Source organism: Toxorhynchites rutilus, chromosome 2 (assembly GCF_029784135.1).
Source record: "Toxorhynchites rutilus septentrionalis strain SRP chromosome 2, ASM2978413v1, whole genome shotgun sequence".
Taxonomy (NCBI): Eukaryota; Metazoa; Arthropoda; class Insecta; order Diptera; family Culicidae; genus Toxorhynchites; species Toxorhynchites rutilus.
The window spans coordinates 217,707,709-217,722,464 of record NC_073745.1 but is presented as its reverse complement, the minus strand read 5'-3'; the positions used below and the strand labels follow the sequence as shown (position 1 = coordinate 217,722,464).

At 37.9% G+C, this 14,756-nt stretch overlaps 1 protein-coding gene across 3 annotated transcripts in view; it reads right to left on the bottom strand.

Moving 5' to 3' along the window:
• Positions 1 to 14,756, bottom strand: part of LOC129764650 (G-protein coupled receptor Mth2-like) — a 44,067-nt gene that overhangs the window by 22,373 nt on the left and 6,938 nt on the right. The window contains exons 1-2 of one of the 3 annotated variants that reach the window (XM_055763935.1): positions 6,867 to 7,837; positions 6,662 to 6,794 (exon numbers count right to left, since the gene is read on the bottom strand). The exons of the other annotated variants lie outside the window; for them this stretch is intronic. Of the exons in view, the coding sequence (XP_055619910.1) occupies positions 6,662 to 6,794; positions 6,867 to 7,364 (631 nt within the window). The 5' untranslated portion in view covers positions 7,365 to 7,837. Of the gene's footprint in view, positions 1 to 6,661; positions 6,795 to 6,866; positions 7,838 to 14,756 lie in introns of those variants that run through there. 3 annotated transcript variants of the gene reach the window in all.

The window sequence follows — 14,756 nt, the reverse complement described above, 5'->3', positions numbered from 1 at the left end:
TTTCTCATGCTCGAGGGAAGCGCAGCTGTCAACTTTAGTGGAGAAGGTTTTGCTACTGGCAAGCGAAACATAATCACATACAAAATTCCAGAATGACATTTACTTTCTTGGTGACTAAACAAACGAAATGAACTCTTTTTGTTAATAACAACCTCGAAAACAGTAGCAATGATTCATTATGATCAATATTAGCGCAAATGCAATCCTAGTTGAAGGCAGTTTTGCGATTGGCACGCGAACCCAAATAACTTATAACATTCCAGTAAGACATTCAAGATGCATGGTATGCCCCAAATAATTGTTTGGCGCTCAACCTTACCGCCTGCTTCGCCATAACGTCAGTTTAATGCATTGATGCATTCTCAAAGGCACCAACGAAGCCCTTATGATGACGGAAAACAAACAATGTTAACAGCTTGGAAAAAGACTGAATTATGCCACATAGCTTGTTCTCTGCTGTAACACCCATCGATGCGAATTCGCTGATGACTTTGTCAAGAGCGGCCGCCTTCACCACCAGCGGGGGGAGCTTGATTTTGGTTGCTATCTGGGTAACGGCGTTTACATTTTCGACCGACGCGCCGAAATCGCCTACTTCGCTGTTGTTCGATGCGGTGTCACACTCGCGAAGGCTCGGTTCAGTGCGAGCGCTTTTCACTGCACCAACATCGCGTGCAGCAGTAGATAACGCTTGCCTCGAAATTTTATTGCCCCTGGCAATGCGTTCATTTTTTTTTGCAGGACTCGAGCCTGCCTTCCTCTTCTTCTTGCTCATCACACACTACGCGAAGCGTCTAATTTATGACGCGGAAAACAAAACACACGATACGAATAACGCGAAAAACGAACAGAAAAACCAAACGACGATATCCAAGTTGGATTACCACTGGTGGGGTCCAATCTTAGATCGAAGCGCAGCGAAAGCAAAGTGAACTGGATTGCTCAACAGTCCGATGCCGAATGAAAGTTTGCCTCAGCGAAATCCACTGTTTATACTGTAGGCAAGTATTCCCCTTCATTCTTCTACCTTTTCCTTTGTTCACGGAGACTTTCAATCCTACGATTTCCCCTCCGTTGGTCTTCGATAAGTTGCTCGTTATTGACAGCTCTGTTCGGGAAAGCACACAAATGGACAGAACAAATGTATGGGAAAATGGAAACGCTTAAAGTTTTCATGAACTTCAACCATCTACAAACCAGAGGATTCTAATGTATAGCATATTAAACAAATCTTACGGAATTTTCGATTCGTTTAGTATGTAAATCTCCAAAATCCGTTCCCGACAAAAATAGTTATTAACGTTAACTTTATTTCATAAAAACGTGACCTGTTTTCTGATTTGGCCCCCTAATGAAAGACGTAGTTCTACGTCAAAAACAAAATAAAAATAAAACTAGTCCATCATCACCAAGATCATGACAGACATAATAGAGATTAATACAAAATAGAGAAAAAAAAATAATGTAAAAAAAATTAAATCGTTCCCACATTATAATCCGTTCAATAGAAACTTCGTCAGATACAATATTCAATGAAAAAAATAAAATAAAAAAGACTGCATAAAACTTTTCACATAAATTATCCGTTCGTATAAAACTTCGTCATTTAAAATTTTCGTTATAAAGTAAAAGAAAAATCATTCAGCTGTTATGAAAACACAGCTTTCACGTGTGAAACACAGCTTCTCTTAAATTCTGCTAATGTTGTTGCACGTTTAATATGTCTTGGCATCGAGTTGAAAACATTTATTCCTTTGAAATATAACGAATTTTGTGAAGCACATGTCAAGAAATGGGGTGTTCTTAATTCATTCGCGTTTCTAGTGTTATAACTATGAAAGTCATTTCCTCTTTCAACTCAATCACACAAATATCGAGGTAGCAAACCGTTAATTACTTTAAAAATGAACACCATAGTTAAATAAACAATTCTTTGCTTTACGGATAACCATTGCAAAGCGTCCAGCATCAAAGATGAGGAATTGAACCTATTACATTTTAGTATTAATCGCATTATTTTGTTCTGCAAACGCTGCAATCTCGATATTTGTGTTCCATTGGCTAGAAATAGAATGGATGAACAAAAGTCCAAATGAGAAGAGATTATTGATTTGTATAGCTGTATTTTGCTGCAAATAGTTAAATCATTTTTCAATCGGCATAAGATTCCATACTTCTTGGCAATTTTCTTGATGACATTGTCAATGTGAGTGTTGAACTTAAGTTTGTCATCAATAATCACGCCAAGATATTTAATCTCCCGAACGCGGTCAATAGTCTCATAATCAATAACAATAGAGACGTTTTCATTTATTCGATTTCGCGAGATTATCATGTATTTTGTTTTACTTATGTTCAATTTCAAATGCTTATACTTCAACCATCTACTTAGAAAACGCAAAAAAAGACTCTCCGCATGTCATTGATATACATAATAAATAAAAGTAATAATAAATAAAAAATTATTGTTATAAAACTTACAGTTTCGCTACATCAAATTATTCCTCTTCTGTAGACGAACAGAACTTTACTGCACAATACACGAAAAGTTTGTTTAATCAGCGGGAAAAACCTTAAAACCACGGTAGGAAAACTCACATTTTTTGACGCTCGAAGTACTTGATGTATTTATGCTACCGTTTCCCTCTACTTGTGAAGTTTTACCAAAGTTTTTTTACTTTGGTTTACATACGGTCCAACAATAGAAGGAAATGACATTATAGAGAATCCAAGTTGAGCCGTAATTTTTGGTCATATGGGGTGATTTGGACCACCCCTTTATCTAAAATCACCCCGTGCTACCCTACCAAATATTGTAATACGTCTTGGAAATCAAAATGTGTAGAAATGTGAAATAGTTAGAAATCTAGGCGTCGTCCTGGACTGTAAACTCACATTCATAGAACACTACAACTCTGTAATCAATAATGCAAATAGTGTGTTAAGCTTTGTCGAACGCTTCTCATATAACTTCCAGGACCCATACACAATAAAGCTTTTGTATAGCCCATATGTAAGACCCATTCTGGAATACTGTAACATCGTTTGGAACCCGTATATGGTCGTAAATGAAAAACGCATTGAGTCAGTCCAAAAACAGTTTCTCTTAATTGCACTCCGTAAGTTGAACTGGACCTCACTTCCACTTCCTTCATATGAAGCACGCTGCATGCTCATAAACATTCAAGCACTGAAGGAACGCCGTAAATTTACAATGCTTTATTTTGTTAATGATCTAATTTCGCAACGAGTACAATCAGTTGAATTACTAGAAAAATTAAATTTCTATGTACCTGGGCGTCAACTAAGAACACGCAATTTGTTTCTAATCAAAACATCCAGAACACATTATGCAAACAACGCTCCTATCAATCGCATGATGCGTATATACAATCAGCACTGCGAATTAACACTTTCGACGCCCCGTCACCCAGATATGGGTGACACTTTCCTCGTTCAAATTTAATAGGATTTTTAGAAGGAATTTGATAGAATAGGCACCTAAGTGTACCTATAGGATATGTAGAGAAATAATTAAATTATAGCCATATTATTATAACTTATATACTTTTTATTGATTTATAGTGCGGATGGTTTGTATGGCAGCTTTTTGCAAAACCCATATAACATGACTTTAGCATATGTTATTGTTATCAATTCATCTTTAAATTAAATTAAATATTGCTAGATCATGTAAAAGTTGTCTTCAAACTAAGTTTGATCTTCATTTAATAATTTATTCGCAAGTTGAGCTCCGCAAGAAACTTAGAAAAGCCGCTTTGGGCGTCGAACGTGTTAATTGACTCAACAATGAATAAAAAACAGCTGAAAAGAAACATGTACCGTATATTTAACCTAAGAAAACATTGTAACATTAATATATAAGTATGTAGTCTACATTTGTTTGACGAAAATGAATAAATAAATAATTATTTTTTTTTTAGACTTTTAGACTTAGATTAGACTAAGAGAGAGTTGCAATACCATAAAATGGGAGTGGAGGTCACTGGTCCATATACGATCATTATGATTGATTATGTATAATATTGATTTGTTGATATTTTGAATATAAAAAAATATCTGTAAAGTTTTTTCCACCATTGCAGAGTTTTTGTAATTCAAACATTCACAATTAGCGGACCAGACCAGAATCAGGACGATAGTTATAACTTTTTACGTTATAGATATTTTCAACGGTATTGTTCTGAAGACATACTTTGAATGAAAGAATATTAAAAAAGTGCTGACCAGTTTCTGTTTAAATAAATCAATCAAACCACATGTCCCGTGTATCAAATTACACGAGAATGGGAAGGATAAGAGGATTAAACTTCAGAATCCCACATGAGAGTAGCTCAGATTATATTGATTGTGAGGTGGATAAATTCGGGTTTGTTCTGAGATATAGAAGATATTAGGCTGTCAAAAAAGTCCTGCGGTATTTTTTTTTTGAATTTTCATTTGTTCATAAAATTAGTTACAATCATCTGTTTTAAGTCAAATATGCGCCGTTTTGTTCGATGACTTGTTCCCAACGAGATGCCAACTTCATAATACCCCTGTTATAGAAGCTCGCTTCCTTATTGGAAAAAAACTCGGATAGCCAATTTTCACAGGCCTCTTTTGTGGCTAACTTCTGACTACCTAGTTCGTTCGCCATGGACAAAAACAGGTGGTAGTCACTTGGTGCAAGGTCCGGACTATACGGCGGATGCAAAAGAACCTCCCATCCGAGCTCCCGGAGCTTCTGGCGCGTCACCAAAGAAGTGTGTGGTCTGGCGTTGTCCTGATGGAAGACAATGCGGCCTCTGTTTATCAAAGATGGCCTCTTCTTCATGAGTGCTACCTTCAAACGGTCCAGTTGTTGGCAGTACAGGTCCGAATTGAGCGTTTGGCCATAGGGAAGCAGCTCATAATAGATTATTCCTTGACAATCCCACCAAACACACAGCAGAACATTCCTGGCCGTTAATGAGGGCTTGGTCACCGTCTGAGCCGCTTCAGCGGGCTTCGACCACGACCATTTGCGCTTCACGTTGTCGAAAATGACCCACTTTTTATCGCCAGTCACCATCCGCTTCCGAAACGGGTCGATTTTGTTGCGATTCAGCAGCGATTCACATGCGTCGATACGGTCAAAGATGTTTTTTTTTGCGTCAACGTGTGTGGCACCCATACATCGAGCTTCTTTGTGAATCCAAGCTTCTTCAAATGGTTAATAACGGTTTGATGACTTATCCCCAGCTCTTGGCCGATGCTACGGCTGCTACTATGCCGGTCTTTCTCGGCTAGTTCAGCGATTTTGCCGCAATTTTCGACGACAGGCCTTCCGGAGCGTGGCGCATCTTCGACGACCTCTACACCAGAACGAAAACGTTGAAACCATCGTTGTGCGGTGGAAATGGAAACTGTATCGGGTCCATAAACTGCACAAATTTTATTGGCAGCTTGAGATGCATTTTTCCCTTTGTCATAGTAGTACTGTAAAATATGTCGGATTTTCTCTTTATTTTGCTCCATATTTGCGACACTATAACTCACGAACGACTTAACCAAACAAAACACTGTCAAGGACTATATTATAGCGCAACAAGCTATAGTATGACTTGATACAATGAATACAACTAGAACTACGCGCTTACAACGACACCTCGCGGAAATACCGCAGGACTTTTTTGACAGCCTAATATTATAATTCATCAAAATTGTAGAAACGATTCATAAAAAATGATTCTAAATATTTCTCACTACGAGTAAGACAGAGCTAAGTACAAGAGTATGCGAGATTTCGATTATTAATTATAAAATTATGATTTAATGTAATTTTACGCTAGTGATAAAACATGACTATTATGTTTTATCTTATTTTGATGTTTTATCTCTAGCGTAAAATAACATTCCTATATGTTCAACAACTACATTATTCCCGAGCAACCAAGTATTCCTCCTCATCTTTGAGCCAGCATTTGATTCAGCAAACTAATCATCGAGGTATAATCGCAAACTTGTCATTCTAAAACATACGATTAATTGAATGGAACATTATCTCATACGCTGTATTAATTTTCCCTTCTTAACGTTCAAACGTCCGAAATCATGACCGCCACAACGTTCAAACACCCATAATGTCGGCAACCAACATGTCTCTTATAAACGGGAATGAACACTTTCACTTCACGGAGTTCATTTTTACACGCAACTTTCCGTGACAATGATAGACACAAAAAGATTAAGTGAAGTGTAAGTGACGTGAAAGCGTACGTGGCAGTGATGTTTGTGATCAGGCCCGATGAGTCTCTTGAACCATGATTTTCGTGAACAAATCTGCATAATTTTCAGAGGTTGTCCAGATGTCAGCATTTTGATGATTGAATATCAAAACAAATTAAATACAAAACAAGTGGCAGCTGTCTAAAGAGTGGAACATATTAGATAAATGTTACTAACTTCAAGACCTGTACTTCTTAAAAGTACTCATTATTTTGTATTATAAAAATAATTTAAGATTTTTCGAAACATTTATTAGCAAGTTTCATTGATGGGGATTCATCACCACGAATATACAATTCTACTTTCTCAGGATTAAGACAACCCAATTGCAAGTTGGTCTATGAGTCCTGATTATAACTGATAGTTATGGACTGATTCATATTATACCTACCGAGCGAATATGTGATTTTTGCTTCCTCGAAGAAGGGACACACATGTGGAATGGCTGTACTGGCATTGGCTTCGACTGCCAAACAATACTCGTCTTGTGGAAAAACGACATCCATCATTCGAATCGCACCGGTCTGAGATAAAACAGTCGAACGGTCAACGGTTGGATACGCATGCTACTCATACTAGTACCAAGTAAAACTTACATCATCTATGAACCAGTCATCAGCATCCTCCCGCAGTAATCCAGGACAGGGTTTCTGGTGTACAAATCCGAATTTGTTAGTTTCCAACAAATTGGTAACGCCGATACCTTCCGCGGACTCGATATTCACCGACACTCGGAATGAGTCGTTCAGAACAACGCACTTCGCATCGCTGGAGAACCATTCTCCCACCGGACAACAAAGCCGGACACATTTTGCAACCTGACAAAGACATCCACGAAGATAGCTAGCCGTCTTCACCTTCACATCGTAGCCTTCCAAGTCGTAATCTATGAGGGCATAATTCTGCGGCCCATATTTGATCCCGCTATGAAAGATATTCCGCTGAGTATCGCGCGTCCCGCTGCTGATGTTTATCGAGTCGCGAAAATGACAAGGCAGCTGAGTGCGACTATCACCAGCACCAATGAGTGCAGCCGCTGTGACTAAGCCAAGTATCGCTGCTGATAAGCCATCAAAAGACAACACTTTCGTCATTACGCTCTGGACAACATTGCACGTTCACTCCACCCGAAAGTCACTCAACATGTAAGTCAGCGCGGATTTGAGTCCGTTTCGAGATTCCAGATCCAAAAATATCGATACACCAGCATTGATCGACGAAGGGCACACGTGTTTTCCCTCACTATCTTCTAATTATCTACACACCTGCAGACGATCATCTTCGCGGCATCGGGAAAAAGGAGAGAAAAAACTGCCGTCGATCCGATCCAACGCAATTATTTACCTATTATTACTGGGGTGCTTCCTAAGCGCCAGAAATGTGTTTACATGACCATAAACGAACGGATTCCGAAATCCAGACAATAGATACGCGCTAGGGCCAGTTGTGAATAGTGGGCACTTCACGCCGCGTAATAAAAATTTAAGAAAATTTTCTTAAAATCAACTCAGAAACGGTACGAAACCTCTGCACCGACACACGAGTTTACCTTATCGGTGGGTAGCCGTATCATGACTGATGGATGGGAAAGCTTGTTGAATGTAAGCAACCTACATATGAACCCGCAGCATTTGGGGGAGGCACCCCCCCTTTTGGTGGTTGCCCGTGCGATAAGATCCTCTGAGACTACGTGTTTGTGAAACGTGAGAGGGGAGAAGAAGGAGTTGGGAGTAAATGGACTAATTGTTCTTGGGATCGGTCTGATGGCGTCATTCGGTGCGACAGCAGTTTTGCGTGCAGTGTTATGTTTTACGGGTGAACACAATATTGACCGGGCGTTTCCGCAATTCCAGCCTAGCGAACGGAAGTAAACGAAGGCTGTTTAATCAACAGTACATATATGTTTTCGCATGTCATTAACTTGAGTGTTTTTGTCTTCGTTGTCGTACTCAGTTGGCTAATAAATAGTGTCTTCAAATGTGGAGCACATGTCTGAAGAATTCCAATTTCAAGATACGTTTACATCGGAGAATTATTGCATGGTTCCGACAAATTTGCAACAATTCCATTGATCAAATTACTCCGATTTGCCTGGAACTTTGCACATTTTTCCCACTTAACAATTTTTGCACCCTTCTTTATATTTTTTGCACCCAAATTTGTATATCGCTGTTAAATAAAAGAGAAATATAGAGGCCAAATCAGAAGCCTATTTTACATAATCGAAAAATGTGGTCTTGAAGCGATCCGAATCGATTCTATGCACTCAAGGTCTACAATAAATGCGAGATCTGAATTCCGAAAATCCAAGAGGTTTAGGTCCATCTGCCCTAAATTTTATTCATAATATAAATTGCTAGTAATCGAAGCAATTGGTAGTTGATACTCGTCTTATATCTTCAAACATAAGTATCTTATGTAAACGCACCCTAACAGAAGGTAACGATTTAACGTGTATTTTAATTTGGATATGGGTAACTAAAACTTCGTATTGCGTATTAGAATTGGATCGGCAAACTTCAAAGTTTTGCGGCGGCGTCACTTCATCCATAATGGGGCCATCTTTTGATTGATTCATTAATCCATTAATGGTGGGCTTAATCGATGCGTACTTTCAAGGAAAGAATGCATATTTTTCACATTCAGATGGTATCGTTAAGATAAGAGCTACTACTGCCCTATATGAAATGTGTCACGTTCAATAATTCAGAAGTAAGTCATTTTTCCAGAATTCTATCTGAAATTCTGGTAATTGCAATATAAAATATTTTTTGAATTTTTCGAATGTTTTACAACATTCAACATTTATTCTATATCCGATATAAAGTTACAATGGAATTAGTTCAGCTGAAATCTTTCGCATTTGGGTTTGATAACGGTCTCCTGCTGGCAATGCTTTTGCGAAATATTCCGGAAATATCTCTACGGATCTATCAAAATTTAAAAAAAACAAGAAGTTGGTTATATCTGTAATATAACCGCAAGGTGGACGTAGAACTACCGCTAGAATGGTAATCATTTGTTTGAAGCTGCATCTGAATCAATGCTCAACGATGTTCTGTTGTTGTTTTGAAGAGATTTTACCCTGAAGGTCCATTAATTCCTCATGAATGAATGAATGAATGAATATTTTGAAAGAACGCTGAAAGTTTTTCTTGTTAGTGTATGAGAGGATGGAATCCAGCTCTTTTGAACTTGTTAAGGGGCTTCTTCTTCTTTTTCTTCTCCTTCTTTTCTTCTCAAATTAGAGAGTATCTGCTATAATGATGTTCCTAGGTGCTCTGACTTCACTTCAGTCCGGCTAAAGCACTAATTTTAAGGATCGACTAGGTCTAAAAATCGACTCCTATTATTTAACATTAGATCCTCTTTGAAACATTCAAGATACTATACATGCGTAAGTAAGTAAGTGAAGTAATTTCATAGTTCAGAGCTTGCATTGACAGGCGATAGAGTTCGGATTGAGTTGCGATTGCAGACATACGCGTTTGTGCTCTGTGTTATTTCTCACAGTTTTCATTGTTTTCTGATTTAAAACCAAGTGCTTCGGTTTTTTGGTACAGTTCGTCTTGCTTTGCAATACGCAATTTTTATTCGCGTTTCTGTGTGCTTGCAAAACAGATAGTGAAGTGATAGTGAAATGAAATCTACTGAAAGTAGAAGATCAAAGTTTATGAGATAAATCTATATTAGGCATTTTCGCCTTATGTGAACCCGGACCGCTTTCCGGTTGACTCGGTCATTTTCATGTTCCATCATGTTTATTTTTCTTCCACCGATTGATGAAAGCTATAAGTGTTAGTGTGTGCGTTAGTCGTTCATAATCAAAGCGGAATCGTGTGTAAAAGGCTTGGTAGCAGCAAGATATATAATCGAATTTTATTCGAGTGTTATTATCACGAGACATAATAGCTGTACAAGCAGTTAAATTGTCAAGCAAATATATCCCACAACTAAGTTTTCTCTATCTTTCTAATCAATTCTAATCAATTTTATCTTTTGCCATATATTTAATCCCAAAGCATTGATTATCTGGTTATAATTTGTTAAAATTCCTTGTATATTCTGATGGGAATTGTGTTATTGTGTAGAGGAAAAAATCCAGCCCAGTGCATACTAACGCAAGTTTTCTTGGTAAATGACTATCAATCGTAATAAAATATTCATCGCCATCATTTAAACAGAAATTCAACCATTGGCTTGCCTTGCGAGTTTTTCATTGTTTTGTTTGAGATATTTGTGTAATTTTGGGCATGCAGTATTGCGTACGGCTTACAAAATATTATGTAGTAATCATTGGGTGAAAATTGAGAAAAAATTAGAATCAAATTACAGTAATTCATAGGAAAGAATTCATCTTAATTCGCCGAATAATCCTGTGAATCCTTATTTTTCCTTACCATTGCCACTAACAACTATCCTTTCCATAATAAACGCTAGGGAACCACGCAATAGAGGCGACCCTTCTGGCCTTCGGGCGGCAAATATCATACTAACATTCCTTCTCTTCCCCTGGTGACTGTAAGGACGTGGCCGGCGTCGTTATTGACCATTTAAAGCTCGAATCACCGAAAATTGCACAACGAGAATGATTTGCTAGTCACAAGCGTCATTCTGTGTGTTCTCAATCATGGAGAGCAACTACGAATTGTACCGTCTACCCAAGCTCAAGCTCAAGCTCAGTTCAGAGCTTGCATTAACAGGCAGAAGCAAAGTAGAAGAGAAATATTAAATAGAAATAGTGTCATTTTTCATACCGTTATGTGGAGATTGACGATGTCTGATTGAATCACACGTTTGGATTGTTGACCGCTGAAATTGTGAATGGTGTTCATTGTGCCGATACTGAAACAGTAAAATTCGTGCAATTTAATTCTGTTATTTCATTTATTTTTCATAAATTTCAATGATTGAAAAAAATCACTTTTTTAGTGCAATACACTTAATTTAGACCATTATCGTCAAAACATGGACTTTTTGAAGCTAGTAGTTAACTAGAAACGTACATAATTGGTCAACAGGAGAGGTGCTGTGATCCATCAGGATAACGCAAGAGCACGCCACTCCGGGATTATTTTGATAGTGATGTATTAATGCATCCACAATATAGTCCAGACCTGGCACGAAGCGATTACCAACTTTTTTTCGCATTGTAAAACTTCCTGAGTGATTAGAAATTGGGATCAAGAGAAGATTTTTAAAATCTTTTGCTAGAGTTTTTCTCCAATAAGGACCAAGACTTCTATGAGAGAGACATTATGAAGCTACCTTTAGAATGGCAACAAATTTTACAACGAAAGGTGCATATTTGATCCAAATCGGACAATCCGAAGCATATTGAAACAAGTTTTGAATTTCACCCAAAAATAATGAATTACTTTTACTCCAATCTAATATTAGCGTTGAGCCTTGCTCTGTTCTTGCTGCGCTTTCGATTCAGTCCAAAACAGAAGTGAAATATTAGCTACTGAAAAAATTGTATTGAGAGAAAATAGTCAGAAATTAGACAATAAAGTGGTTAACACATCCGAAAACAATTATTAAATATCTTTTTTTTTCATTTTGTAACTGTCTGTCCCAGTGATCAACACATTCCTAACAAAATGTTCATTGTCGGTTCCTAGGTCCCGACATGGGGCTCAACGTGCTCACAACTGAAATGTTATACTGCAATATATTGAACAAAGGCCCTAGTGAATGAATTTTGAAACTGGTATACACGACCCATATGATCCAAAATATTGATAAACACTGCACGATTCATTCATTAAATAGTAATAAATATTAATGTATCCCAGGGAGGAAAAAACTGATTATTATGATGTGGAAGTTATTTTTCGGTACGGTGCGTGATTCAACTGCCAATAGTTTGAATTGCTCAGTTGTGAACTAATGAAACTCATTTGCTCCATCTGAAGTGTATGTGTACGTGCAGTGTGGGTGGACAGATTTGTGAATAAGTTAAACGCCATCGGATACTATTCTGCCAGTTTTGGAACAAACCGAATTATTATATTTGGAAGGAGGTTAAAATTTTGCCTGGGATTTCTGGCGCTACCGAAATATTTATTGGAAGTATCGCCTTTGAACGGAACATTTGATGTATCATAACTTATGATTCATAAGTATCAAATAAGTACATAATTTGCTGAAACGTACGGAAATATAAAATAATCGAACACAATACCAAAAATGATTTTCTGTGATGAGTCTCGTCGTGCCAACGTAGATTACCTACGTAATTTTTATGTGTACTTTTTTTTTTAGTGTACTATGCCAAATAACACGCCTTGAATATATTCCAAGTGACAGCTCCAGAATACGCGTGACCACAGTGCAAGGCGGAAAAAAATCGTTGCTGAAAGATTTCCCGCCCATAACGAGCCCGAAATCTCGACATGATAGTTTGTAACGCTAATCACTCGGCCAGGCGAGCACCGATTTTATTGAACGGTACTCGTTCGCTAATTGGGCTGAAGGGGCAACCCAGTTATAGATTGCCACAAGTTAACTGGGCTGACATGTCGAACTGAATTGTTTGATTGGAACCGTTGAAAAACGGTCGCTTGTGAACGTTCCTGTTTGATCAGTAACGTTTCTAATTGCATTTTCTAAGCGATGAACATTGTGTAACTGAATATACAAATGGTGTCCACTAAAATTTCATGCAATTTCATCAAATGTTTTTATAATGTGAAAATAATCTGCAGTCTACAGGGAGTTTGAAGCTAACAGAAAAAAAATGAACAAGGGCTTCGGAAGATTTTTTGACGTGGAACTACGTCTTTCATTAAGAAAATAGGTCACGTTTTTATGAAATAAAGTTAACGTTGATAACTATTTTTTCCGCGAACGGATCTTGGCGATTTACATACCAAACGAATCGGAAATTCCATAAGATTTGTTTGATATGCTATACATTACAATCCCATTGTCTGTATATGGTTTAAATTGATGAAAATTGGAAGCATTCCCATTTCCTGATACATTTGTTGTGCTTTTACGAACAGAGCTGTCAATAACGAGCTACTTATCGACGAGCAACAAAAGGGAAACTGTAAGATGTAAAGTCTCCGTGAACAAAAGAAAGAAGAATAACGAAGGGGAATATTTCCCTAGAGTATAAACAATTGATCTCGCTGATGCAAACTCATTCTTCGTGAGCACACCGACTGGACAACATCGTTGCTGGGCGAGCTGGACGGCGAGGGATCGAATGCCTTTCTCAAGGCAATGTGAGTGGAGGAGTAATATGATGGGTAAAGTTTTCCTAGAGCCTTTTTGAAGCTTAGAGACAAATGAACTGAAGAAGTTTAAAGTCTCTCTAATTCAACAAGCAAGGAAAGAAGGCAAACTTTCAGTCTTGTTCTGTATTCGAAGCAATGAATATCGCTTGTTCTTCCTTGTTTTGCGTCATCACATGTCTTTGTTTCGGATTGTGCTGTGGACGCGACCAAGTTACTCACTCGCTGATGTCTCTGGCATTGCAATAATTGCATCGAACTAACGCCATTGCATTAAGGTTCTGAGCTATACAATTATGTGGGGAATCATCAAGCTAGGCTATCGTCAGCTCACCAAGAAAATAAATGTAGGTTTCGCATGACGTTAGGAAAACTCTCTCCACAAAGTATTACAGCTAAGCTAATCTACACTGCTAATATCAACAGAAAGGGCTTTTGTTGAGAAGAGCGCAATACGGAGATAAGTGTGTGTGTATTTAGTTGCTTCAAGCCATCGATATATGGATATTTGTGTGCGTACGTGCGTGCTCCATAACCCGTATGTAAATAATAGTACATCTCGCTACGCTGAAACCCAATTGGTATCTGTTCTCGTTTGCATTGGCCCTGTCTATTTTTTAATGCTATGATGGACGATTGTTTGATGATGCAAATTATGCAGCCGTGATGATAATATTTATCATCACGGCTGCATAATTTGCATAACAAGGAGGGGAGATAGCGGGAGGGAAATATTTGCGCTGGGCTATTAGTAATGAATCTCTGCTGAGTCCTTTTTTCAAGCAGTTAACATTGTTTATTTTCTGTCATCATAAAAGTTTCGTTGGTGCCTTTGACATTGCATCAATGCATTGAACTGACGCTATGGTGAAACAGGTGTTAAGGTTGTGCACAAAACAAAATATTGGGGAATACCAAGTTATTCAATAAGTTATATTAAGTTATTAATTTATTTGGGCTTGCGTGGTAGTCGCAAAACTGCTTTCAACTAGGATTGCATTTGCGCTAATCTTGATCATAATGAAGCAGTGCTACTCTAGGTTGTTGAGATTAACAGATAGAGTTTATTTCATTTATTAGTCAGTAGGAAAGTCAGTTTTCTGGAATTTTGTATGTGATTTGGTTTCGCTTGCCAGTAGAAAAACTTTCTCCACTAAGGATGACAGCTGTGCTTATCTCGAGCATGTATTGTTCTGCGAGTACAAGAATGAGCCATCAAACAATTATCGTCAAATGATTCTA